Genomic DNA, 27,485 nt, shown 5'->3' with positions numbered 1-27,485 from the left:
GAAGAATGAAAAGTGAAATTTTACACTAAAGGTGATGTCCCTCTCTAATTTGCTTTTTTAAAAAACAAAACTTGTGACTGAGTTGTTATGACTTCGCTGTCTTTTTTTTTTTTTTTTTTTTTTTTTTTTTGGTGGTGCACAGGCTCCGGACGCACAGGCTCAGCGGCCATGGCTCACGGGCCCAGCCGCTCTGCGGCATGTGGGATCTTCCCGGACCGGGGCACGAACCCCCGTCCCCTGCATCGGCAGGCGGACTCTCAATCACTGCGCCACCAGGGAAGCCCCGCTGTCATTCTTTCTGCAATAATGCACAGGAGTAGCATCCCTTGGCAGCCTTCCAGCAGTGTTTAGCCTTAAGATGCTCTAGAACCACACCATGAAAACAATTCCAGGGCTCAGCACAGGGGTTGGCACGTAGCAGACGTTCACGGTCTATTCACTTACTTTAAGTGATTGAATGTCAATTTCTCTCCTGCCATTTTGACCTCATCACCTCCTGTCTCAAAATCTTCAATAAGACTTCAAGACTTCTCTTTTTCAAGTTTAAATTATTCATCCTATATTTCAAATCTTTCAGGGATCTCACCTCTTCCTTATCTCCTTTCATCTAGTTGGCCCCTTTTACTGTTCCCTGCTTACTTCAGTTAATATATCTTCTTTTGCTCTGTTCTTCTTACTCATTTTTATCACCCGCATGGTACTAAATATAACTCCTTCTATACTTTAACATTTTGTTTACACTAAAATTTTGCTGCTTTCTCCCCATTGGAATTATAGTTGTAGTAGACAGTTTAGAGACGCTTTCCCAGCCCGCCTCCTGTCTTCTCTAAAACTTGCTCCCATAGCAGCTATGATTGAACTTCATGACCCTAACCGTTAACCCTTAACTGCCCAAGGGTGGTTTTGGTTTTTGTTTTAAGACACTAAGTTTTGGGGTGTTTTGTTTTGCAGTAAAAGATAAGGGATTCAGGACTTCCCTGGTGGTGCAGTGGTTAAGAATCTGCCTGCCAGTGCAGGGGACACGGGTTCGAGCCCTGGTCTGGGAAGATCCCACATGCCACGGAGCAACTAAGCCCATGCACCACAACTATTGAGCCTGCACTCTAGAGCCCGTGAGCCACAATTACTGAGCCCGTGTGCCACAACTACTGAAGCCTGTGCACCTAGAGCCCGTGCTCCGCAACAAGAGAAGCCACTGAAATGAGAAGGCTGTGCACAGCAACGAAGAGTAGCCCCCGCTCACCACAACTAGAGAAAGCCCGCGCACAGCAACGAAGACCCAACACAGCCAAAAATAAATAAATACATTTTTAAAAAAGGTAAGTGATACATCATTGTTCTCAAAAGTTGCTTCATAAAATCTCTAATTGTGAGTTTAAAAATATGCTTTAGAGCTATAGTCATTTCGACTTAATAGTGGTATGATTTTATTATAAAAAATTATAGAGTACAAGAAGATTCTCTACTGAATATGATGTATAGTACAAAACATATGGTAAGTCTGTGATAAATGCCAGAAAGATTATGATTTTTTAAATGCCTAGAGGAGGAGGGAGAGGGCAAGGGATTTGATTTTTTTTTTAATTTTTTAATTTTAATTTTTATTTTTTTTTGTGGTACGTGGGCCCCTCACTGCTGTGGCCTCTCCCGCCGCGGAGCACAGGCTCCGGACGCGCGGGCTCAGCGGCCACGGCTCACGGGCCCAGCCACTCCGCGGCATGTGGGATCTTCCCGGACCAGGACACGAACCTGCGTCCCCTGCATCGGCAGGCAGACCCTCAACCACTGCGCCACCAGGGAAGCCTGGGATTTGATTTTTTAAGAAGTTTTTTTCTAGCTTTCAGCATCTGCTGGCCTGGTCATAGAAGAGGATATAGTTAACAAAATGCTTAACATTTAATAAAATGTTTATAATTTCATAGAAGAAATAAATTTGGTTTGTTCGGTTAAGATTCTTTACATTCCTGTTGTGTATTTATGGCTTGTTTTTAGTCACCTGCCCATCTTTCTGTCATATTGACTTTAGCCAATGACAACTCAGGGATTAAGCTCAAGAGGGGAAAGACCCCTCGTATACGTGACCAGTATGCAAGCAAAGAGCAAGGTTAATAGGAACTTAAATCGACCAGGCAGGTGGATGTTTTATGAATTAACAGTTTTGATTTTGTGGGTCTTAAAGTGTTTAATTCCCCCATTACTGTGATTAAGTTGCCACCATGGTTTAAAGTTTTTCGAAAGGTATGAAAAATATTTTGTCTTATTATTTAGCTTAGGGGAGCAGTGATAACTTCTACGTGTTATCAGCTGCTTCGTTCCTACTGCAGCTGTTGACCATGGGAGTCCGCTCCATCTGTGCTGAGCTTGTGTGTCAGCGTGCCCTTGGCTTTTTGTGTGTGAACTGGCACGTGGTAATGGAGATTAGGTCGCTCTGCTTCATGTGTTGATTTTGCAGCTAAACACACCCAGTTACTTCACACGTGGGATTGTAATGGCTGAATTTAAAAGATTAGGAAAAGGTAAAAAGAAAACAAATGCATTCAGAATAACTTAAGGTCAGATGGACATTCATAAGCATGTTATGTTGGAGATGGATGAAACATTAGCTCAAGATGTTAGACTGAGCTTCCTGATATCAGCTGATCTTTTAGCACTCCCTCATAGTCCTGCTATTATATAGCACCTTACAGTTTGGAAAGCATTCTCATTTGGGTTCATTTCTTATTTAGATTCCAATTTTCTAGCTGCTACAACCGGAACATTTCACAGCTAGCAAGAAAGCTACAGATTGTGGGGATTCTGCTGACTGGAGTCCCACACGCTCCCTCACTGTCCCTCATCTGAGATCAGGATCGTACCTCCAAAGTGGGAGCCTGTGGGACTCCAGATTTCCTGCTGTCTCACTTGCAGTTATGGCACTTGCTGTATCTATCATGGTGCCTTAACATAATAGGTCCTAAGTAGACATTTATCAAATTATCTTATTACAGGGCTGTACAAAGCCAGCACAGGAACCTTTCAGCACATATTTATTGATTCATTTCTATTTAATATTTCCACATCCCCATCCCACAATATTCTCCTGTAGTTGTATTTAAAAATGACAATACCGTGTATGTTTTAATACTTTGCAGTACATAAGTTACTGTCACATGCATTATCTCATTTGATTTTCTCAAAAACCTTATGAGCTATATAGGCAGGAAATTATTATTCCTATTTCACAGATGGGCTAACTAAGGAAGGCATAAAGACATTAAGTGATGTAGAACTGAGGTCTCTGTTTTGTTAACTAGCCTGTTTTCTACTCTTTGAGGATGCTTTTCTCCTGCTTCAGTTTAGCCTCTTTCCCGGCAGAGTCCCTGTCTCAGTGGTGAATGAGAGTAGGGAGGCCCTCCTCCAGAACAATCTCATTGTTACAAATACCCTTCATTGTTTGCAGTAACTCTGGTCTGGGGCAAAGAACATAAAAATGAATACTTTATTCCAAAGTCATGTACTTATCATGTAGCTTCCAAAATGTTTATATTGATTTTGCATTTTATAGTCTCATGATGTCTATGTAGGTAAAATTATTACAAGATTTTATTATTCATTGTTTCAACAACTCTACCCAACTCTCCAGTGATTTCCAATATCAAAGAGAAGCAATCATTACCCTGATGTCCTGTATGACCTGGCTCCTACCTACTTCTCCAGCTTTATCTTATACCCCTCTCCTGCTCATGCAGTAAGCTCTGGCAACATGAAGTTCTTTCTGTTCTTAACATATGCCAAGCTCAGTACTACCATAGGGCATTTGCACTTGCTGCACCTTCTGGGTGGAATATTATTCCTTCAGATCTTGCACAGGTGATTCTGTTTTATCATTCAGTCAACTGCACAAAAGCCTCCTTGAAGAAGCCTTTACTGGTCTCCTTGTTAAGTGAAAAAAGCTAGGTACAGAATAGTGTACATAGTGTGCTGCCATTTCTGTGTGTTTTTAAAAGATTATTTACACAAACATGCAGAGAAAAATGCTGGGAAGATACACAAAAAATTGATAAGTGGTTTCCACTAGGGAGGAGAACTGCTGGGCGAAAGTAGGATTAAAACATTTTTCACTCTTTATATTATTTGAATTGTTTACTATCTGTATCTATTACTTGCTGAAATAATAAAACCTCTTTAAAAGAATGAGAAAAAAGAGCCCATTGGATTGTCTAAACCTAACAAACTGGAAATAAAACAGGAATAAATATTTAATATTTCACTTAGATTCAATAATTCAAATATACAGGTCCTGGTGAGATGGATTCTTCTTCAAAGCAGTTCATCTGACAGAAACCTAAAATTTTATTGACCACAAGCTCAATAGGACCCAACCACAGGGCTGTTAGAAGACTGAATGCCACCTCCCAACAGCAGCAGAATACATATTCTTCTTAAGTGCACATGGAACATTCTCCAGTATAGATGACATGTTAGAGAACCAAACAATTCTTAACAAATTTAAGGTGATTGAATTTATATCTAGTATCCTTTTTGACAACAGTGGACTGAAACTAGAAATCAATAGCAGAGAATTGGAAAATTCCCAAATATTTAGAAATTAAACAACACACTCTTGAACATAAATGGATCAAAGAAGAAATCAAAAAGGAAATTAGAAAACTATCTTGAGACAAATGAAAGCAAAAATACAAATACCAAAAATTATGAGATACAGCAAAAGCAGTACTAAGAGGCAACTTTATAGTGATAAATGCCTACCTTAAAAAAGAAGTAGAATCTCAAATATAAGACCTATTTCTATACATCAAGGAATTAGAAAAAGAAGAACATAAGCCCAAAGCTAGCAGAAGGAAGGCAATAAAGATTAGAACAGAAATAAACAAAATAGAAAATAGAAAAACAATAGATAAAATCAATGAAACTGAGTTGCTTTTCTGAAAAGATCAACAGGGACTTGCCTGGTGGTGCAGTGGTTAAGTCTCCATGCTCCCAATGCAGGGGGCCCAGGTTCAATCCCTGGTCAGGGAACTAGATCCCACATGCATGCCGCAACTAAGAGTTCACATGACACAACTAAGGAGCCCGCCTGCCGCAACTAAGACCAGGCTCAACCAAATAAAAATAAACTAATTAATTAATTTTAAAAAAAAGAAAAAAAAGATCGACAAAACTGATGTCTTTAACTAGACTAACTAAGAAAAAAAAGAGAAAGACTCAAATAAAATCAGAAATGAAAGGGGACATTATTACTACCTCTGCAGGAATTAAAAAGATTACAAGAGTACTATGAATAATTGCACACTAACAAATTGGATAACTTAAAAGAAATGGATAAATTCCTAGAAACATATAACTTACAAGATTGAATCATGGAGAAACAGAAAATTTGAACAGACCAATTACTAGTAAGGAGATTGAATCAGTAAAACAAACAAACAAACAAACAAACACCTCTCAACAAAGAAAATTCCAGGACGAGATGTCTTCACTGATGAATTCTACTAAACAGCTAAAGAAGAATTAATACCAATCCTTTTCAAACTCTTCCAAAAAATTGAAGAGGAGGAAACTTTTCCAAACTCATTTTATGAGGTCAGTATCACCCTGATTCCAAAGCCAGAAGAAGATGTTACAAGAAAAGAAAACTACAGGCCAATATTCCTGATGAATATAGGTGAGAAAATCCTCCACAAAATACTAGAAAACTGAATGCAGCTGCACATTAGAAGTCTCATATTCCATGAAGAAGTGGAACTTATCCCTGGGATGCAAGGATGGTTCAACATATGAAAATCAACCAATGTGAGACAGCATATTAACAGAACAAAGGATAAAACTCTTATGATGATCTCAATAGATGCAGAAAAAGCATTAGACAAAACCCAACACCTTTCTTGATGGAAAAAAAAAGACTCAACAAACTAGGAATAAAAGGAAATTATCTCAAAGTAATAAAGGCCATAAATCCCACAGCTAACATTATACTCAATGAAAAACTGAAACATTTTCCTCTAAGATCAGGAATAAAAGACAGGGATGCTCACTCTTGCCACTTCTATTCAACATTTCTATTCAACTGGAAGTTCAAGCCAGAGCTATTAGGCAAGGAAAAGAAGTAAAAGGAATCCAAATCTGAAAAGAAGTAAAAATCTCTGTTCACAAATGACATGATCTTATATGTAGAAAATTCTAAAACTTCCACAAAAACATCGTTAGAACTAATAAATTCAGTGAAGTTCAGACACAAAAATCAATATGTAAAAATTTGTTGTGTTTCTATTCAGTAATAATGGACTATCTGAAAAAGATAATAAGAAAAGAGCACCATTTACAATAACTTCATAAAGAATAAAATACAAAGGAATAAACTTAACCAAGGAGGCAAAAGACTTGGACACTGAAAACTATAAAATATTAATGAAAGACATGAGAGAGGACACAAGTGAATAGAAAGACATCCTGTGTTCATAGATTGGAAGACTTAACATTGTTAAAACGTCCATACTACCCAAAGCAACCTATAGATTTAAAGCAATCTTTAGCAAAATCCCAATGACATCTTTTACAGAAATAGAAAAATAATCTTAAAATTCATATGGAACCACAAAGGACCCGGAATAGCCAAAACAATCTTAAAAAGAACAAAGCTGAAGGCCTCACACTTCCTGATTTCAAACATATTACAAAACTATAGTAATCTAAACAGTATGCTACTGGCATAAAAATAGACATATAGGCAAATGGAACAGAATATAGAGCCCAGAAACAAACCCATGCATATACAGATAACTGATCTTCAACAAAGATGCTAAGAATACACAATGGAAAAGGAGAGTCTCTTCAATACATGGTGTGGGGAAAATTGGATATCCACATGCAAAAGAATGAAATTGGACCCTTATCTTACACCATACACAAAAATCAACTCAAAATAGATTAAAGACTTCAACAGAAGACCTGAAACTGTAAACTCTTAGAAGAAAACCAAGGGGGAAATCTTTGTGATACTGATCTTGGCAATGGTTTCTTGGGTATGATACCAAAAAGCACCAGCAACAAAAGCAAAAATAGGTAAGTGGGACTACATTAAATTAAAAAGCTTCTGCACAACAAAGGAAACAGGCAACCTACAGAATGGGGGAAAATATTTGCAAACCATATATCTGATAAGGGGTTAATATCCAAAATATATAAGAAACTCATATAACTCAATAGCAAAAAACCAAATAACCCAACTTAAAAATGGGCAGAAGTAATGAATAGACAATTTTCCAAAGAAGATAAGCAAATACAACAGATATATGAAAAGATGTGGAACATCACTATCATCAGGGAAATGTAAACCAAAATCACTAGATACCACCTCACACCTGTTAAGATGTTCATTATCAAAAATACCAGAAAATAGCAAATGTTGACAAGGATGTAGAAACATTGGAACCCATGTGCCATGTTGACGGAGATGTAAAATGGTGCTGGTAAAACAGGATGGAGCTTCCTCAAAAAATTAAAAATAGAACTACCATATGATCCAGCAACCTACTTCTGGGTATTATTCAAAAGAACTGGAATCAGGATCTTGCAGAGATTTGCACTCCCATGTTCATTGCAGCAATGTTTACAATAGCCAAGAGGTGAAAACGCCTAACTATCCATAGATGGATAACTCGATTATGTAGTACATACCTACAGGGGAATATTATTCAGCCATAAAAAGAAGAGAATCGTGTTATATGATATGTCATGGATGGACCTTGAGGACAATTTGCTAAAAAATAAGCCAGTCACAGAAAGACAATAGTGCATGATTCTACTTATATATCAAAAGTTGCCAAACTTATGCAAGTAAAAAGTGCAATTTCTCAGAGCTGCGGGGAGGGAGAAACGGGAGTTGCTGTTCAATGGGTATAAAGTTTCAGTTATGCAAGATGAAAAAGCTCTAGAGATCTGTTGTACAACATTGTGCTTACAGTTAACAAAAGTCTACTGGAGTCTGAAAGTTTTGTTGAGGGTAGATCTCATGTTATGTATTTTCTACCACAATTTTTTTTAAAAGTGAGTGCACCTCACAATAGCAATCAAAGAAATGCAAATAAAAATTATCACCTGTCACATTAGTGAGGGTTTAAAAATGCTACCGAGAGTTCCCTGAGGCAGGCTCTCTCTCATTTACTGATGGTTGCAGTATAACTTGGCAGGTATAATCATTTTGAAAAACAGTTTGGAAATATGCAAGGAAGGGTCTTAAAAATGTTTATACCATTTGATGTAATAATTTCACTTGTAGGAAATTGTTCTCATGCAGTAATAATGAATATAAATATGTTCATTATTTAGAAGACCAAAAATTAGAAATCTTCCCAGTGTTTTATAAGAGTGGGGATGGTTCATAGATATTCATACACATGAAGGAACAATAAAAAAGAAGTTTTAACGACAAGAGAAAACTGCTCACAATTGTAACATTAAGTGAAAAAAGGGAGGATAACAAACTGTGTGAGAGGTGATTATATACAGTATTATCACACTATGTAAAAAAATTAAAAATAAAAAAGATGAAGGAAATAGATAAAAAATGTTATACAGGGTTGTTTCTGGGTAATGAGACTATGGATGATTTAAATAAAATAAGATTTTTAAAAATCCCTTTTTCATGTTTTCCAAACTTCTGACAAGGAGCTCATATTACTTTCCCAATCAGAAATATATATATCTATATATGTGTATATATAGATATATATATGTATGTATATAGAAAATTTAAAAATAAAATGTGATCGAAGTTTTCATGAAAAGAATGACTGGTTTATCCAAACATATTTTTTTAAAATAAATAAATGTATTTATTTATTTATTTTTGTCTGTGTTGGGTCTTCGTTGCTGCACGCGGGCTTTCTCTAGTGGTGAGCGGGGGCTACTCTTCGTCGCGGTGCGTGGGCTTCTCATTGTGGTGGCTTCTGTTGTTGCGGAGCACGGGCTCTAGGTGTGCGGGCTTCAGTAGTTGTGGCACACAGGTTCCCTATTTGTGGCTTGCGGGCTCTAGAGAGCAGGCTCGGTAGTTGTGGTGCATGGGTTTAGTTGCTCCACGGCATGTGGGATCTTCCCTGACCAGGGGTCAAACCTGAGTCCCCTGTATTGGCAGGCGGACTCTTAACCACTGTGCCACCAGGGAAGCCCCAAACATATATTTTTTGAAAGGATCTTCTTACTGTTTAGTCTTTGCAAACATAAACATGTAAGGTAGAATGGAGAGTGACTAAAAATTAGACTCTTTATTCTAGAAATACTGGAAGGCATTTGATTGATTTTATTTAAGACAAACATAAGCTTCTTCACTAAATCTTTTCATTCTAACTTAAAAGAGATAGACCTAACTGGGGGGGGGGGGAGTCAAGAGAAAGCCTTACATTATTTATTTGTGAAGTTAACATATGGCCTTAGGTAGCCCAAGAAGTAGCATCAAGTCCCTCTGGGATGCTGTGGGTGGTTCATCCTCTTTAGGAGAGTGGTTTCGGAGAGACACAAATGGAATGGCAAGCAGGGAGGGAAGGGTGGAGGTCTGCCCTGGCAGCCAGGTCAGCCAAACCCACCCTGGCTTTCAGTGGGTTGGCAGATGGCACGGCCAGATTGTCCCACCAGCCTGGAGCTACTAACTAAAACAATTACATTCAAGAAGAGATAAATTCATGCTACAATCAGATTCCTAATATTAGCAGGGGATGGTGGGGGTAATGTTCTAACTGGCTTAAGTTGTGAACAGAAAACTCTAATGAGGGATGGACAGAGAAAGGTGCAAGCTGGCTTTTATAGGGACACAAGCCATGGGCTCTCTGAGAAAATCAAGTTTATGCCCCACTATTCTGTTCCCCTCCCAGCCCTGCCATTTGATTCCACTTGAGAAGTGTTTTTCTGTTCTTTTTTTTAACATTCGCTTATATATTTCCTTGAAACCAGACAAAGCAAATTTGGGGAACTTGGGCCCAATCTAGAAAACAGACATGGTTTTGGTGGGTCCATTCTGTGTTTAAAACAGAACAAAACAGAACTGGAATGAGTTGCCTATAGTTACAAGTTGGATTTGGCATAAAACACAGGATTTGCACTTAAAAAAATTAAATTTAGCAACAGTAAGCTGTTATTGTCACATGGCGACAATTAGCTGGAGAGGAGTGACTGGTGCGCCTCTGAGATGGCACAGTCTCACCAATTTGCCACAGTCCTCCCTTGGCCCATTTGCTCATTTGGATTTCCATTCCTGGTGCCTGTATGCATTCCTGAGGTTTTCAGGTGTCAGAATGGTTCCCCAAACTGGTCTGTCAGCCCTGAGTTGCCTAAGATAAAAAGCCTCCACTGCTACAAAAACTTGATTCAAAGCAACACTTCCTGTAAGTAACTGATAAAGACAGACCTCATGAAGAACTTTAAACAAGCTCAAAGGCATGCAGGAAGAGCAGAAAGAGAGAGATGGCCCTCTGGAAGTCAGAGGCATCCTGGGCAAACAGCTAGAATGGAGGTCCTGCAAAGACTGAGACATCTTATGGGAAACTCTCAGCCTAGTGTTTGGAACTTAGTAGGAGGTTAATAAATGTTTGTTTCCATCTTCCTAAGAGCAGATGCAGAGCACAGCAAGGAGGAAATGGAGCCAGAATAGTGTGATGCAATGCACAAAAGCACAGTATGCCAAGAGAGAAGGAGGGAGGGGGTAATGCAGCCTAGACAGCAGTAGCAGCAACAGAAGAAGCCTGGAAAAGTTAGAATGACAGAGCCAGGTGCCCTAATAACTGGGGACTTCGTAACCAAGGCATGATTCTGATAGATCTTTGCTAGCCACACATCTATAAGGTAAGTAGGAGCATGGAGTAGATAAATGAAGACAACATTCATCAGGCAGAAATTCACACCAAGACCCTAGTGATGAGAAAGCATTCAACCCTTTAGTGAAGGATTGTTGGTTAAAACTACCTATACACACACACGTATTACAGAGAATATGTAAAATATGCAGAATAGCTGTGTTCAGATGGAGTATAGAATTTTTATACTTAGGTGAAGTAAGTTGTTTAAAAATGTTTTTTGTGTTTGACTAACCAATGGTGTGGCTTTAGTTACTTTGAAATAATTTATTTCTAAAGCCCCAATTAAAAACAAATTCGTTACTAACGGAAGTAAAATTTCCTGCAGCACCTTGTCACTATAGTAATAACCTGTCAGAGAATGTTAGACAAAGGGTGCTGAACGGTGCAACAGAAGGTTACTGATGCAATTATTTCTTTTTCCTAGCCCTTCACTTAGGGTCATAGCCAACCAGTCAGTGTTTATACATAGGGTAGCTTTGCAGTATTTATTTCTTTAAAAATTATTTAACAGTCTTGAGAGGCAGTGACTGACAATAATATGCAGTTTCCAGTATGAGTGCTTAATAAATGGGAAAACAATAAAATCCTGTATGATGAGAAACAGCAGTCAGTAAAGCTGTTATACTCTAAAATATTTTAAAGCCATAGTAGTAACTATTTAGAAAAGCATAAAAAGCAAACAATGCAGTGGCTAAATTATGATAATAAAGGAACTTTTATATCCACTCAAAAGTTTACCCAAATAATTTCCTCTTAAATTCCTTAGAGGATTGAGAGAAGGTATGGGAGAGCGGACAGGGTATGGATTAACAAAAAACCAAACAAACCCAACAACAAAACATTTTGGGGGAACCATGTGGAACTCTGTTGACGACAAACCGGGTTGTTACATCCTGCACCATGGCAGTGTGCTCCAAGTGCCTTCAAGACTCCCTCTAATCCAGTGCCAATTGGCGAACCCCTCCAAATTTCTAGACGTCTTCAAGCTCTTAAGGACTTGGTTTTGGAAGAGGAGGCACCCAGGTGCGCGTGTGCGACACCTCCGGATGTGTGCCGCGACAGTGACACCGGGAAAGCAAATGCTCTCATACCCCGAGAGCAAGTTCTTTATTTACAGCTAACTAACCTGGGGAAACTAGGCTAGGCTTGGGAACCTTGACCGCTGTGCTTCCGGGATCCTGCGCAGCCTTCAGACGCTGGAGAACTCGGTGACCAGGGCTAAGGACCCCGCGCTAAGTTTGGGAAAAGAAGCGAGAAAAAAAAAAAATAGAGCTGCTCCTTTAAGAACTTCTTTTCCCTTTTACTCTATGTTTACATAACACCCAGGCGACCAGCCGCCGGGCCCGAGGGGGGCGGGGAGGGGACGTGGGCGGCCCCACGCGCCGGGGGAGGGGGCGCCGGGTGGGCGGGGGGGTTGCAGGCGTCTCGCGGAGGGCGGGGCGGCTCCCACCTGCCCGCGCACCCGCGGGGCGGCTCAGCGGTCCGGCCCCCACCCCTCCCCCGCCCGCTGCCCCCGCCCCTCCCTAGCTCTCTCGCTCTTTCCCTTCCTCCCTCCCGCGGGGCTTCGGCGGCGGCTGCGGCTCCGGCGCTCGGCGCGGGTAGGTCCCCCTGCTGCCTGGTTCCATTTGTTGTCGAGTCCGGCTCGGGGCAGCCGCGCTGTGCGGAGCTTCGGAGAGCCCGGCAGGGCAGCCGCGCAGCCACGACGGAGCAGCCGCGGGATTGGCCGCCCCGCGCCCCCTTCGCCGCCGTGCCCTTCCCCGGCGCGCTCACTCCCTTCTCGGGATGGGATTGTAGCGGCGGCGCGGACTCGGCGGGGGTCGCGGCGGAGGCGACGGCGGCGGCGGCGGCGGCAGCCGAGCAGGGCTCCATGTTTTCCCCCGGCCAGGAGGAGCACTGCGCCCTCAACAAGGAGCCGGTGAAATACGGGGAGCTGGTGGTTCTGGGGTGAGTCCGGGGGTCCCCGACCCGGGGAGCTTGGGGGCGGGCGGCGAGCGCTCCGGGCTGGGTGGCAGCAGCGCGCCCGCAGCCCCGAGCAGGGCCAGCGGGGTGGTTCGGGGGCTCTGTGAGGATCTCCAGGGCGCTTGGGCCGGCGCGAGCGGCTCGGAGGGCTGGGACGGCGGGGGCGGGGAGGCGCGCGCGAGGCGCTGCGGCGGGCACCGAGATGCGCTATCTGCGCCGAGGACGGTGGCGAAGGAAGTGGCGGATCGTGGCCAGCCCGGGGAGGCGGCAGCGGCGGCGACTGGGGCGACCCCGAGCCCCGCGGGGCTCAGCGTTCGGGGACCAAGTCGTCGGCGGTACCGCAGGCATAGGGGCTCGACTTCCCTACGCGCCCCAGGCCGGGTAGCGGGGGTAGTGGTCAGGGCTGAGGCACCGCCGTCGCAGGCACCACGCGGTGTCCGACGACACCCCCCACCACCACCTTGGCGAAGCTGAGAGGCCCCCGGGGGCCCTCTGACCCCGCTTACTGTGAGCCCGGGGCCCGGAACTCCAGGCGCGGCACCGCCGGCTCGGCCGCGGGGGGCGTCCGCAGGCAGCGCTTTGCATACTGTTATGGAGACCGTCTCGGGCAGCCGCAGCCCGAGGGCACTGAACTGTATGTGACTCGGCCGGGAATGTCCCGGAGTGGGCAGGAAAGCCGCTGCCCTCCACCCCGGGCTCCCGGGCACGGGGCCGCATCCCTTTCGTCCCTGGGTCCTGGGATTCGGCCTCGCAGATGTCCTCCCAGCGGCGGGGAGCTCGCCAGCCTCACCCGCCTCGACTCCCTCTCCGCTTGTGAACACCACATTTTGAAGATAGTAATTATCTGCAGTCGTTAAACGGCAGCAATTAGAGACTTCATCTACTTCCTGAGTTTCCTTGTGACATTTCTATTGTTTACCCTTAATAAGCTAGGAGAAAGGCTTCGCCAGGATTAAAGCAGGGTAAAGTGGGCAGTGAAAGGGGAGCGGAGTGGGGAGGGGAAAGTGCGGGGAGACTCGGGGGAAGGAGCAACTTGGGTTTAGTATTGGAAGAGAAAGGATTATTTTTCCCTTTGGATCTGTCACTCCTGAGAACCCGCGCTTTTGTCCTTCTCTCTTGAAAGACCTGTATTCTTAACATTATGGGTGCTGAAAGGTAGGCTTAGCACACATGCGAAGAGTCATGGGTATGGAAAAACTCAGGGCGCTCTGAAAAATGTGTTTTGATAACTGAATACCTTGAAGTAAGTGCCGACTTAAACATAATTTTTAAAAGAAGAATTTTTAAGAGGAGCTTCCAGACACAGCTAAGCTCTGTTGTCCAGTCCTCCTTACCTTGTTGCTACAGTATTAGGTGGAATATCATTGGAAATCTCATTACCTATTTGGAAGCTGTTTGCAGATAAGCATTTTTCTCACCTGCATCTAATTGCACTTAAAAGACAGATATCAGGTTTCACTGGAAGGAGAGAGGAATGGGAGGAAAAGAGCCAGAGTTTAGCTTGTTTTATGTAATCTCAGCCCAGCCTAATTTTGTGCAGTTCGGTTTTGTTTGTGTGGCTGGCTTCAAAGTATGTTTAACATTGTGAACCTGACACGAAAGATTAACTTAGGCCAGGACTTTATTTCATTATTTCCTTTTGAGGAAATCGTTGTTGAGATGTTTCATGAAAGCAGTGTGTGAATGGGCCTGGAGAGGGTTTTGTGTTCACAGCTGGAAGTGCAGGGCATTCCAAAGCCCTGAAAGGGATTTATACCCTGGATTGTCCTAGTATCACAGGCTTACTCTAAAGTAGGCTATGTAAATGCGTTGCCAATTGCATGTGCTCTGTCCTTTAAGAATGCTTTTCCAGGAGACACTTCGTATGACAGAGTTGGGCCACTTGGCAGTTATTTGTGCACCTACTATGTGCCAGCACTGTTTAGGCATGCCGGCTCCAGCAGTGAACAAGGAGGTTTCAGTGGCAGGTATAAACAGGAGGAAACATGTAAGCAAAGGAATAATAAATGGCAATTTTGGGTGCTGCCAAGTTCTCAGCAGAAGTGGGGGTTACCTTGGGAAATGTCTGTTTTAGGCAGGTCTTGCTTCTTTAGCTGGGAGGTCAGGGAAGGTCTCTCTGAGGAAGTGAAAGGTGAGTTGACACCAGGTTCTGAGAAGATGCTAGTCTGGTTTTTGAATACTTCAGAAGAATTGTGGCCTTTTTCTGTTTTTGAGAGTAGTTTTCTGACTCTCCAGCGATATTGAACACATTTGAAGAATGCAGGGGAAATGGTGAAAAGGTAGGTAGACTTTAAAGAGACCTTTATTAATCATTATCCTACCCTTAGGACTTGAGACAGAGTTCTCCCTCTTAAAACAGCAGTAACGATCAAATAAAAATTATTATCAGATTTGCATGTCTGATCACCTAGAACATAAATAATGGCAGAGAATTCTAGTAGATTTTTTCATTGATAAAATTAACCTTGAGATCTAAAAATGCCCAATACTGGGCTTCCCTGGTGGCGCAGTGGTTGAGAGTCCGCCTGCCCATGCAGGGGACGCGGGTTCGTGCCCCGGTCCGGGAGGATCCCGCATGCCGCGGAGCGGCTGGGCCCGTGAGCCATGGCCGCTGAGCCTGCGCGTCTGGAGCCTGTGCTCCGCAATGGGAGAGGCCGCAACAGTGAGAGGCCCGCGTACCGCAAAAAAAATAAAATAAAATAAAGCCCAATATTGATATTGATAGAAGCTTTTTGCTTATAAAATACAGTGCGTTTTTCATTTAAAAAATAAAAAAACTTGTGTGGTAGCCCTTTTTGTTCGTTTCTGAATTTCATAGTAAAATGTTGCTAAGAGGTCCTGGAGAGCAGACTGAGGAGCTATATATGTATATGTGTATATCCATATATAGATGCTTCTGTGTCTTTTCGTGCTTTACACAGTATTAAGAGAATTGCCAGCTAGTTAGGATTTTAGTAGGGTCATCATTTTCTTGGCAGATGGGTAGAATTTAATTATTTCATGATTTCAACCAGTGAATGCATCGTAGCCACAACTCTTTGTTGTGTCCATTATGTAATGGAGGTAGAAAAAAGGACTGGTCTACCTGTCGGGTCTTTCTCGCTGTTAATTTTAAACCTGGCTAAAATGTTAAAGTTGGGGAAGTGTGTCAGGATTTGAGAGGCAGTTCGGTATAGTTCGTGAGGAGAGGATGAACCAGCAGTCAGGAGACCTGGATTGAATTCCTTTCTTGCCCACTGGCTTTGTGATAGTGGCTTAGTCCCTTACCCTCTCTCTGTTTCTTTCGAAATAATGAAATATAATTGGATTAGGTAGTTGTCAAAGACCTTTCTGGTTTATACCCTGTCATGTTGTTCATTGGCTGAAATTATGAAAACATATAGTTAACATAGTCTAGGTAGCCCAGCATGTGTTGATTTTGTATATTCTTAAGGTGAAGGTGTTAGAATTCGAATGGGAACTGGGTTTTTTTTTGTGTGTTTTTTGTTTTGCGGTACGCGGGCCTCTCACTGTTGTGGCCTCTCCCGTTGCGGAGCACAGGCTCCGGACGCGCAGGCTCAGCGGCCATGGCTGACGGGACCAGCCGCTCTGCGGCATGTGGGATCTTCCCGGACCGGGGCACGAACCCGTGTCCCCTGCATCGGCAGGCAAGATTCTCAACCACTGCAACACCAGGGAAGCCCGGAACTGTGTTTTAATAGCAGAAAAGATTGATGCTGTGATTACTTTTTTGGAAGTAGAGATGTGCAAAACAGGCATTTAAAAAAGTTGTAATGGTATACGTATATTTGGTACATTGGTGTTAGGTTGTACATGAGGGTGTTCAAAATTTGGTAAAACTTTCTGATCCAAGTTTAAGGAAGGTAGTGATGTTTTGAAATTAAGCTCAGTGGACTGAAATAATAAACATAAGGAAGAGATAATCTGATGCTGAACTTTTAGAACTGAAAGTTCCCTAAGAGGTCATGGTACATGTTCAGCTCTTTTAATTTTACTGAAGCAACTGAGGCTCCTGGAAGGAACGGGATTTGTTCAAGTTCATAGTTGAGCTGGATCACTACACTGCTGGGTCACTGTTTCCCCACTTCAGGGCAGAGTCCAGCAGTGCTGTTAGCAGAGTCCAGTCAGTTCCTCAAAGCTTCAATTTTTTTTTGTAACTTGCATGAGGGGAGCTGAATCTCTTTCTGGATTCAATTTAAAGCATGCAGCTCTCTTGCTGACTAATGGCCCATCGTGGTTTCTGGAAAAATATTGCTTACTCTTAGTTCCCCTCAACTCACAGTTGAATGGATAATGCATTTTGCAAGACTTTCTTTTTCATTTGATGCTTCACAAAATGTATTTTTATTGGCTCTCTCATCCAGAGGTTTTTAACCTAGGGTCCACAGATGGAATCCAGGAAGCCCTTGAACTTAGATGGGGGGAAAATCATCTTTATTTTTACTGTATTCAAACTGAGATTTAGCATTTCACTCAGTTATGCACATAGGAAACAGATTCGTTAATACATTAAGCCAGAAGTACATATATTATTGTATCACAACTTAAAACTATCTTGATAACCAAGTATAATTGATTCCATTTTTAATCATTTGTATTGTATTTTATGCATTTAAAAATATTTTTCTGGACTTCCCTGGTGGCACGGTGGTTAAGAATCCTCCTGCCAATGCAGGGGTCACTGGTTCGAGCCCTCGTCCGGGAAGATCCCACATGCCGCGGAGCAACTAAGTCCGTGCGCCACAACTACTGAGCCTGCACTCTAGAGCCCACGAGCCACAACTACTGAAGCCCACATGCCTAGAGCCCGTGCTCCACAACAAGAGAAACCACCACAATGAGAAGCCCGTGCACGGCAACGAAGAGTAGCCCCAGCTTGCCGCAACTAGAGAAAGCACACGTGCAGCAATGAGGATCCGACACAGCCAAAAATAAATAAATAAATTTATTAAAAAATTTTTTTTCTGAAAAGGGCTCAGTATACTTTACCAGACTGCCAAATGGATCCTTCGCACAAAAAAGGGTTAAGAATGTCTACAGATATGACTCAAACATATTGTAATTGAAACTGACCAAGATCTACAAAGGGCTAAAGGTCAGGCTAAAGGTCAGGGGTACGTGCTTATTTCCCTTTGGATTGTGTATTTCCCTTTGGATTGGATTTTTATCAGGTAAAACAAAGAGGACTGTTGCTGGAAGAGTTTATGGTCTTTATTTTTTGAAACAAGCAGCTCTGATTTCTAGATGTCCATTTTTGTCTTAACCTTGGCATTTTGCCTTGACCGCTCCTGTTGGTAGTAATAAGAAACGTTAAAATACATCCTAACACTTTTCCTTTTCTCATCATCCTCTCTAATTTGGGCCCAGACATCAAACACTAGTGTCCTTTATAGACTAAAAGGTCTTTGAACTTAAAAAAAAAGAAAACAAAACAAATCTTTGCTGTCACTCAGCGTGTAGGGTGATCTGTAGAGCTCAGCTCTGTTTGTGTGGATGGAGTGTCTACTTCTGTAGGCTATTAAGGGTCATGATGTGACTGGCTTTGGGTTGCTATATTTTCCTTTACTAACTTTAGCCTTGTTTGGAATATGTGGCTGTCTGTGTGGTTTCTTGTCTGGCTCTCTCAGATTTATTTGTTTCTCTCTTTAACACACCAAGCCGAAACCTTCATTAGGACTTTTCGTTTCCAGTTGTATTTCATCACATGATCAACATTTGGGGATGCTTTAGGTAAACAGAAGTAAAACCAGGTTGATACAGGTTCCAGCACCTTTACCAAAACATATTTTATCAAAAGGATAAAACATGTACACAGAAAAGACCAAAAAACCAAAAACATGCCAGTTGCTGTATTGGAGGGAGACCAGTATTGTCACATTGAGGCAGTGGTTTTGTGTCTGTTGTGTGGGGATCAGTAAGGTGGGGCCATAGACTGTCTTTGGAATGGAGACAGTAGCTCTTGATGGAGCTCCTTGGTATGGGAGAAAAATAACTGAAAAGGAATTTCTGACATCTTTTGATTTAACTAAGGGTTTCCCCTGGGATGAGCAGAATCTATAAGAAGAAAGTCAGTCGAGGGTAAGAATGATTCTGTTAATAGTTCTTATTGAGCTTACTGTTGCTTTTATCTTTTGGAAGATAAAAATAATGAGAGCAGAAAGTGCTTCGTATTTGTTAGCTTTGTTGAAATCAGCTGTTCTCAGCCACCTTAATATGGGATGATCAGTTTTGAGGTACATGGCCGGTAATTTATGACACGTAATAAAGTGTGGATCTTTCAAATGATTCCAAAATGTCCCATTAATAACGTGACTTTACCCACTCGCATCTGCTGTGTTTTCCCAAGTGGGAGAGAAAGGGGTGGAGTTACATCAGGCAAGCCAGGAATTTATTCATTCAACAAATATGTATTGGGATTATGCTCTTCCAGGCATGGGGGATACAGCAAGACAAGGCAGACACGTGAATTGCTGTCTTATTCTTGTCACAGCCCTTTAGGGAACAGCTAGTACAAATACACAGTTCATTTATTTATTGCACAAATATTTGAGCATCTGCTACGTGTTGGATGCTGTCCTTGGCACTAAGGGATGTGGTGGTGAACAAGACAGGTATCATCTCTGCCGCTGTGGATCCTGCATAGAAAGCAGTTTCGGGTATAAGCTGTGACGGGGGGCACATTAACAGGGTCACCTAACCATGTGCCAGGATGAGAAGGGGATAGCCAGGTGGAGGTAAAGGGAAAGATTGCTCTAGGAGGAGGAGTATTCTAAGACCCAGAGGTGAGCACACATGCTCCTTTGAGGAATGGAGAAAAGCCCCCAGTGACTAGAAGAGAGTGGTTGGAATACATAATGTGAGAGTTGAGGGTGGGAGGGCAGGTCCAGCAGGATTCGGGACTTTATCCTAAAGGCGTGTGAGGCTGTAGCTGGATTTTCAGCTCTGAAACTTGGAGTGGAGAAAGCACTTCTGCAAAGAGGGCTGCAGCAGCACGGGTGGAAGGAGAAGCCCAGGCAGAGAGGGACCGGGGGCGTATGGGAGCCAGCTGCTGTCTGGGTTCCAGTTTCTGGTTCCTGTCTCTCTTGAGATCCAGTTGCACCCACTGTCCAGGTTTGCAAGTGACCAGCCACTCATTCAGTGACTCAAAACTACTGACTGAGGACCAGTACTGCCCCAGACACTGGGCTGCATACAGTAGGAGTGAGACAGACAGCCCGCCTGCAGGGAGCTCACCTGTGTGTGCGAGAGGTGGGTGGTGCAAATGAGTCAACATGCAGGTAGATGCAGCATTTAACCTCAGAGAGTGTCAGGAGGAAGATGAAGCAGGATAAGGGGAAGAGAGTGCTTGTTGGTGGGGGACGACTAGCCAGGTCAAGTGCTAGGGATGAGGTAGTGGGGGCCCTTGTAGACAGGAAAGTCAGGGGAAGCTTTTCTGAGAAAGTAACCCTGTATCCTCTGAGAGCCCCCCATCTTTTTCAGTTTTTATTTACTTTTATCCGGTTTAAGCCACCCTGAGTGGGTTTCACTCTTACGGCCAAAGGATTCCGAGTATTCTATTAGTTAAGGAGGCAAAGTATGTAAACCATTTACCAAAGGGAAAATAGAAGTGCAAACAAGTAGAAGGACATACATTTAACGTCCCTAGACACGCACAGGGTTCAGTCCGATGTGCTGCTTGCCACGTGCCCAGAGTGGTAATTGCATTCCACTAGAGCTCATTGAGAAGATCTGCTCCTCCCTCCAAGAAGAGTTTACTGTTTGAGGACAAGGGGTGACTTCTGCCCCCCTTGGAGTGCAAGGTATGCCTTTTCAGGTGCATAGGAGGTTGGGTTTCTCTGGCACACTGCAGCGCCCTGCTCAGCTCAGAGGTGTCTCTGGGGCTCGGTGACTGTTTCTCGATTTGGAAGGAATGCAGATTCTGATTCTGTAGCACAGCTGCAGTTTTGTAAACAGTCCTCCCAACCTTAAAGGGCCAAGTTAAAGGCTCCCTGCGATACTAAACATGTACTTTCCTGACATCAGATATTCCTGTTTCAACTTTTGTTTTTCTTTTTGTCAGTCACCTAACAGTCATTTTGTCACCTGCAGAAAGTTCTGCCTTGAAGGGAAGCAGGCCATCTGTTCCCATTCCACCAGCTGCTGGGAGCTGCGTTGCAGTGCGCCAGGGTGGTGCTGGAAGGCCGTGGTCATTAGTGCCTACTAATGACTAACGACGGCTGGGGGGTACAAGCCTCTTGGATGACAGACCTAATAAATATGCATTAGGGGTATTTTCAGCAGCAGGTTTAAGACTATACTGCAAGTCGTTCTCGATTGACGTTTTATTTCCAGCCGTCCACATAATGCTTCTCACTTGGAAACACTTAACTCTGTTTGTACCCTGCTTTTCTTGCGCTCTGTGTTTAGGATAAGAATCATTATTTCAACCTCCATGCTGCCATTCTTTTTTTTTTTTTTTTTGCGGTACGCAGGCCTCTCACTGTTGTGGCCTCTCCTGTTGCGGAGCACAGGCTCCGGACGCGCAGGCCCAGGGGCCATGGCTCACGGGCCCAGCCGCTCCGCGGCATGTGGGATCGTCCCAGACCGGGGCACGAACCCGTGACCCCTGCATCAGCAGGCTGATTCTCAACCACTTCACCACTAGGGAAGCCCTCCCATTCTAATTAGTACTGGTTTAGCAGAATCCAACCAAAGCAGGCAGTTGTGTGTTTGGCTTCCAGGCTGTTGGTATGAAACGGCTGTTTAGTATTACCAAGTCCCTTCGAGGAGCCTCCGAAGCCCCTCCTCCTTTCCAGTCCATACCTGGCCTTCTCGTGCTTCCTGCTACACAGTTGTGGAGCGCTCTAGTTATAATCAGAACTTGTGATGGGTGAGCAGTAAGGGTTTTCTGGAGCGCTCGATTGATGAATCGATGACCTTGAGGAAAGGCCCTTTTTGCACAAGGACCACAAACACAAAGAAGTGTGCTTCTTGCCAGATCCCAGAAACTTACAGACTGGGTCCTTGCTGTGGTACTTGAGACTGCATTAGGGTTTGGGTGCTTTTGTTTTTACGTGCTCTTGGGTAGAATTCAGAATGGAGTCTGTAGGTTTGCTCTATGGCTATTTGTATAGGGTATGCAGGAGAGCTGTTGGAGCTAACATAACTGTACTATGTGTGTCAGCAGTTTATGCTTCTCAACATAAACTGCTTGAGAACTATTTTCACATTCTTGAACTATTTTCACATAATAAGCATTCAGTTGTTTGACTCTGTAAACCATTCAATGAAAGAGTTATATCTAAAGGCCATGTGTTGAGGTGGACATTATCCAACTTTCCCAACAGGATTTGTAGCCAGTTGGAGATCAGATAAGATAACTCAGGGTTTTAACTTAGTCCCACATTCTTCCTCTGTCATCTTCAAATACAGCCAGCGTGCTGGACCTCTCTCAGGTGGTGAATCCCCTCCCCTTGCATCTGAGCTAGTTTTGTGATTTGCTTTGACCAGTCTTTGTGACAGAGGTCTGTGACTTTTGGGTGTTGCCTGAAGGGGTGTTGTAGCTTCTGTTTTTGTTCTCTATATTAGTCTGCTGGGGCTGCCATGACAAAATACCACAGACTGGGTGGCTTAAACAAGAGAAACTTATTTTCTCATAGTTTTGGAGGCTGGAAGTCCAAGTTCAAGGTGTTGGCATGTTGGGTTTCTCCTGAGGCCTCTCTCCTTGGCTTGCAGATGGCTGTCTCTTGTTGTGTCCTCACGTGGCTTTTTCTGGTGGGCGCCCATCCCTGGTGGTCCTTCCTTTTCTTATAAGGACACCAATCATATTGGATTAGGGCCCACCCATGTGACCTAATTTAACCTTAACTACCTTTTTCAAGACCCTGTCTCCAAAGACATTCACATTCTGAAGTGTACTGAGGGTTAGGACTTCAACATATAAATTCAGTCCTCAACATCTTCTTAGAAGGCAGCTGCCGTATAAAGACATCTGACTACCCTGCTGGAGAGGGTGGCCCTGGTGGGTGAGAGTACAAAAGGAGAGGAGGCCTGGTCATCCCCCAGCCATTCCAGCCACCCAGCTGAGGCAGCTGACCTGTGAGTGAAGCCATGGTGGCTTCTTGGTCCATCAAGCTGCCCTAGGCCACACTGCATGGAGCAGAGATGAGCCCTTTCCTCCTAGTTCTGCTGAATTAACGAATTCTGAGTGCCAGTTGTCCTTTGCAGCCAAGTATGTTTGGGGGTGGTTTGTTACACAGCAGTAGACAACTGAAACACCACAGTATTTCATTTGCATGTGGTTCAGTTGTCAGATCTGACAGACTAACAGGAAATAATTCACTGAGTTTTTGTTTCTCTCAGGTTATTGATTATTTTAATAAGCAGAATTTCAGCCTTTTAGATGAGTTATTCCAAACATTAAGTACCGTATGGCCTGAAAGCCTTAGCTAACAAAAACAGTTGTGGAATAAGTTTATCATGTATAAGTCATCTATGATCTCTTTGCGTTCATTAATCTCCATAATCAGCATTATCTCCTGAAATTCACTGAGAGCAGGCAGTTGAAAATGGCCGGGCTGAGCTGAGAACCGTGCTTCTGGAAGACTGGAGCATAAGCAGCTTTAACCCAGGACAGCTAGTGCATGATGCTGATTTTCAGCCTTTTAAAGGCCACCCACCATGAAATAATAGTACTAACAGAGGTTTGAGGAGGGGAGGACACCTATACTAGCATCCTGCAAGTACAGGGCGATGCAGAGCTCATTTGTGTGGGTTGTAGCTGTCTGTGACTGTCAGCTGTAGGAAGGAGGTACAGTTCCTGAAATACTTCCCAGGTCTCGTTTACCCCATGGAGCCAAGTTATATGCTGGGTAGGAAGCAAGCAAAGGCAGAAGGTGGCTCTGGCGTGGTGAAGTCTGGGCTGGGCCAGTGTTTTCCTTCCAGAAGGAGACAGTTGTGACAGCAGCCGAGCTGCCAGCCACGTGCATGGTCCTCGGGGTGCAGAGAAAGAACTACAGGGGTAGATTCTGCCAGCGACTGCCTTCAAACCGAGCACCTTGTTGAAAAAAGGATTCCTGTAGTAGCTGAAATGAATGAAATGGCCTAAAATTCCCCAAATTCTGTTTGGGAAGTTTTAACACTTGACATTTTTAATCAGAAGGTATGAAACATGTAAAATGAAAACTTTTGCCTTCAAAATTTGTAAACTAAGTGTAAACAAAAGAAACTTAAACTCCCAAATGGTGTATTTTTTAAGTTTGTAGCTTTTATAATTTTGGAGATTTTAAAGCTTAAAACTACACTATAATCTTTGGGATACCAAATATATAGGTAGATATATGTTACTGCACATGTATTCTGTATGGACATATTTAATTAAATGTGGGATTCACTGTACATACTAGAAATTAGGCAGTATCTAAACATATGCAGTAAACTTTAAACCACTCAGTACGTGTGAGGTGATTGCTGTTATGGTTGCTGTTTTGGTGATGCCGATGATCTCACATTTAGGAACCCACATAAGGAAATGCCCTCCAGGGGCCTACATCTAAGGGCAAGACAAATAACTAAGCAACAAATCATACATGGTGTTGAGGAGGGGTGGATGGAGGGAGAAGTTATTTCAGGTGCACTGCGTGCCAGGTTCTTTTGGTTTTTTTCTTAATCAGTCCCAGGAGTTAGATTTCATTATCTGGGACATGAGGCCTCAGTTCAGGTAACTCATCTTGTCAGTGGCAGGGCCTGATTGGAAGGTAGGTGTGTATTGCTGTGAAGCCCGAGTCTTTCCATCTGGGTGAAGGTCAAAGGCATGTGTATTGCTGGGAGACTGGGAAAATATCCTGGAGAAGGCAGCCCTTGAGCAGAGTTTTAAAAGGTGGCCTGAAGTTTTATAGACCAGTAGTAGGAAAGGTGTGGGGTTTAGGAACTTTGAAGGATTTGGCTGGAGGCTGAAGGGCTTGGGGAAGGAGATGAAGTTGGAGTATCATCAGCTGGGTGGCATCTACTTGCACTAGGGATACGGAGGGTAATAGCACAGTGGTCTCTGCCTTCCTGGAGCTTATCGTCCATCAGGAAAGAGGGACTTTAAGCAGATTAAGCTGGCCAGGTGCTGCCACGAGGTACAGGGCTTTATGAGGGTGTACTGTAGGGGGTCAGAACTTGTTTCTGTGCAGAGGGAAGGATCCCATTCAAGCTGAGATGGAAAGGCTGAGTAGGAATTAGCTGAGGGTCACGAGGGAAAGGGCAGTGTGTGTAGAAGCTGAGGTGCTGAGAGATTATCAGTGAGTTTGGAAATTGCGGGGTTGGAGGGCCAGTGTAATGAGAGAGACTTGGAAGGGAAGGCACCATGAACCCTGTAATGATATAAGCCGCCAGGACTGGGAAGCCTTGACAGCATTTCGAGGAGTTATCCCATATGGAGATAGCAGGCACATTTCAGCTTTCTGATCCACAGGTTGGATCTTCTTTGAAATCTCCAAACGGGTCTGCGTTTCCTCGTTCGTAGTTTATTTCCCCCTACCTTTGTCTCCCTTCCCCACCAAGGGACAGTGGCTTGTGCTGGGAAGAGCCCCCTCTTGAGAGATGGCTGTGGTGGGATAAAGCCATCACTCGTTCACTCAGTAGCATATTTTGGAAACTTGGGCTGGAACCGATGGGTATTTGGGGGTCAGACCCCACCCAGGAGGGCAGTCAGGGATCAAAGAACCTTTACACACTCAGCCAGCTGTCCTCTAGAGCCTCGCTTTCCCCAAATGCCCAATAGATGGCATCCCACACGCGTTGTCCCCTGGGCAGAGAGGACCTGCGGCCCCACAGCCCTCCTTCCCCTGCTCCGAGGAAGCTGAGCGTGCAGACCATCCAGTGACTTGCCCTTAGGGAGGAATACTGGCTGCTCCTCCTCCTGGCTGTTAGTGAAGCCCAGGGTCTTGACTGTCTCTGGCTGAGCTGGACCAGCAGCAGAAGTGTGGGCACGGGACCACACTGCGCACAGACCAGTGTCTCTGGTTGCTCGGAGAGCAGAGCAGAGGAGACTTATATTCTTGCGATGTTGGCAGTTTCTTCGGGGTCTCTGATCACTGCCCTGCTCGCTCCTCGCTTGCATCTCAACTTTTACCTTGTCCTCAGTGCCTTCCCTCCTTTTGAATTGAAGTGGAGGTCCCTGATCAGACGCCTGCAGTTTAAAATCATCCTTAAAGAGGGAGCATGGGATCCAAGCTTTTTATCTTTTTTTTTTTTTTTTCCTGCAAGGACGAGGAAATTCCAGCTAGTTTGCTGCTGCTTAGCAGCTGGGTTCTTTCTCTCTTTGCAGGAGGCGTGCCCAGGGCTGGTGCGTGGGGGGCGGTGATGGTGTCTTGCTCTTAGCCAGGTCCTGCGCAGAGCCGCTCGCGTCCGACCTCTTTAAATTCTGACCGGGGGAGGTGGGTACCATCCCTCACCGTGTTATAGATGAGGAGCTTGAGCCACGCATGGGGTTGAGAAGCGCGTGCAGGATCGCTGGACTATATTATGTGGCAGAGCTCTGATTCGAACCTCTGCCTTTCTGACTCCCGCACCCTTGTTCTTAGGTCCTGCCTCTACTGTATGTCTGAGCAGTTTTGTACCTTTACGTTTACTTTTTAGCCAGACCCTTTCCATACTGGGTATTCTCTTTAAACACAGTGACACAAAACTGGACTCGTTTATGTAGTTACCAGTGAGGTTGAATTTTGTTTTAAATGTTTCCAACTTACATGAACTGTTGAGGCGGGGTGGAAATTGCCTACATATGTGCTTTGCCCACTTAGGCATTGTGCCTACTTACGTATTTTCAAGAAAAATCAAATATATGATCTCCAGAGAATAAAAACACGAATCCTCCTCATATCTGCCTTCTTATACCTGAATATATTACAGTTAAATTAATGCTTCAAGGAAGAGCTGCTTTTATAAATCCAAAATAATTCAAAGTTCATTTTCTCTAGTTTCAAAGCCAATTCATTGAGTTATTTTTCTAATCTTTAATCTTGTTAGTTGTGGCATGCACCCCTGCAATCTTTTTTCTTTTGCCATTGCCTGTGATGACTTAGGCTCGAGTTTGTATTTTGTTTACAGCTTGGAAAAGGAGCCGCAAGCCCTTCTCTTCTCGAGTGAAGGTCTGCCTTTGCCTGGGTTCTCACGTCCCTGTGTGTTGATTTTTTTCCTTTCTCGTCTCTTGATCTTCCTGTTAGTGTCGACTAAGGGGAAAGACCTTCCCCACTCTCTCCATCTCCTCCCTGACAGTCCTTAGTACAACCTGTCGCAGCAGTGGCACTGGTTTAGTTAAGCCGAAAACCAGAGGCCAACAGCAGGCCAGGAAAAGTGCCTTTTATTTGCTTATTCTGAGTGTTAACTTAGACCAGATGCCAAGTAAGGCTTTGATGAAACTGTTGACTTAGACCCTTCTGGAAGCTGGTGTAGCTTTATGTTGTACAGTTTCGACCTTCCTGTGAGGGCGGTTAAGCCTTTTCGGTTACAGGTGTGGTGAGATGCACACGACCCAGGGTTTCTAAAAAAAGGTACTTAACAAAGAGGTGTCCTTAGATATCAGATGGTAAAATAGCAAAGGACAAATATAGCCTCTTGATAAGCAATATTAGATGTTATATGGGGGGAGAAGCAGAGACTTGGAAGCTCTGCAGGGAAGTAATTCAATCAGGAGCTTCTGATAATGTAATAAAC

General features: G+C 43.8%; 1 protein-coding gene across 1 annotated transcript in view; it reads left to right on the top strand.

The window, feature by feature from the left end:
- The first annotated feature begins 12,411 nt into the window (after positions 1-12,411).
- The window catches only part of PELI2 (pellino E3 ubiquitin protein ligase family member 2), a 203,036-nt gene continuing 187,962 nt past the window's right edge, over positions 12,412-27,485 (top strand). Inside the window, exon 1 of the mRNA XM_059056499.2 lies at positions 12,412-12,791. Coding sequence (XP_058912482.1) covers positions 12,715-12,791 — 77 coding nt within the window. The 5' untranslated portion in view covers positions 12,412-12,714. The remainder of the gene's footprint in view (positions 12,792-27,485) is intronic.

Source organism: Kogia breviceps, chromosome 3, assembly GCF_026419965.1.
Source record: "Kogia breviceps isolate mKogBre1 chromosome 3, mKogBre1 haplotype 1, whole genome shotgun sequence".
Lineage (NCBI taxonomy): Eukaryota > Metazoa > Chordata > Mammalia > Artiodactyla > Physeteridae > Kogia > Kogia breviceps.
Note: the sequence above shows the minus strand (reverse complement) of the source record. Positions and strands in the feature narration are given on the sequence as shown.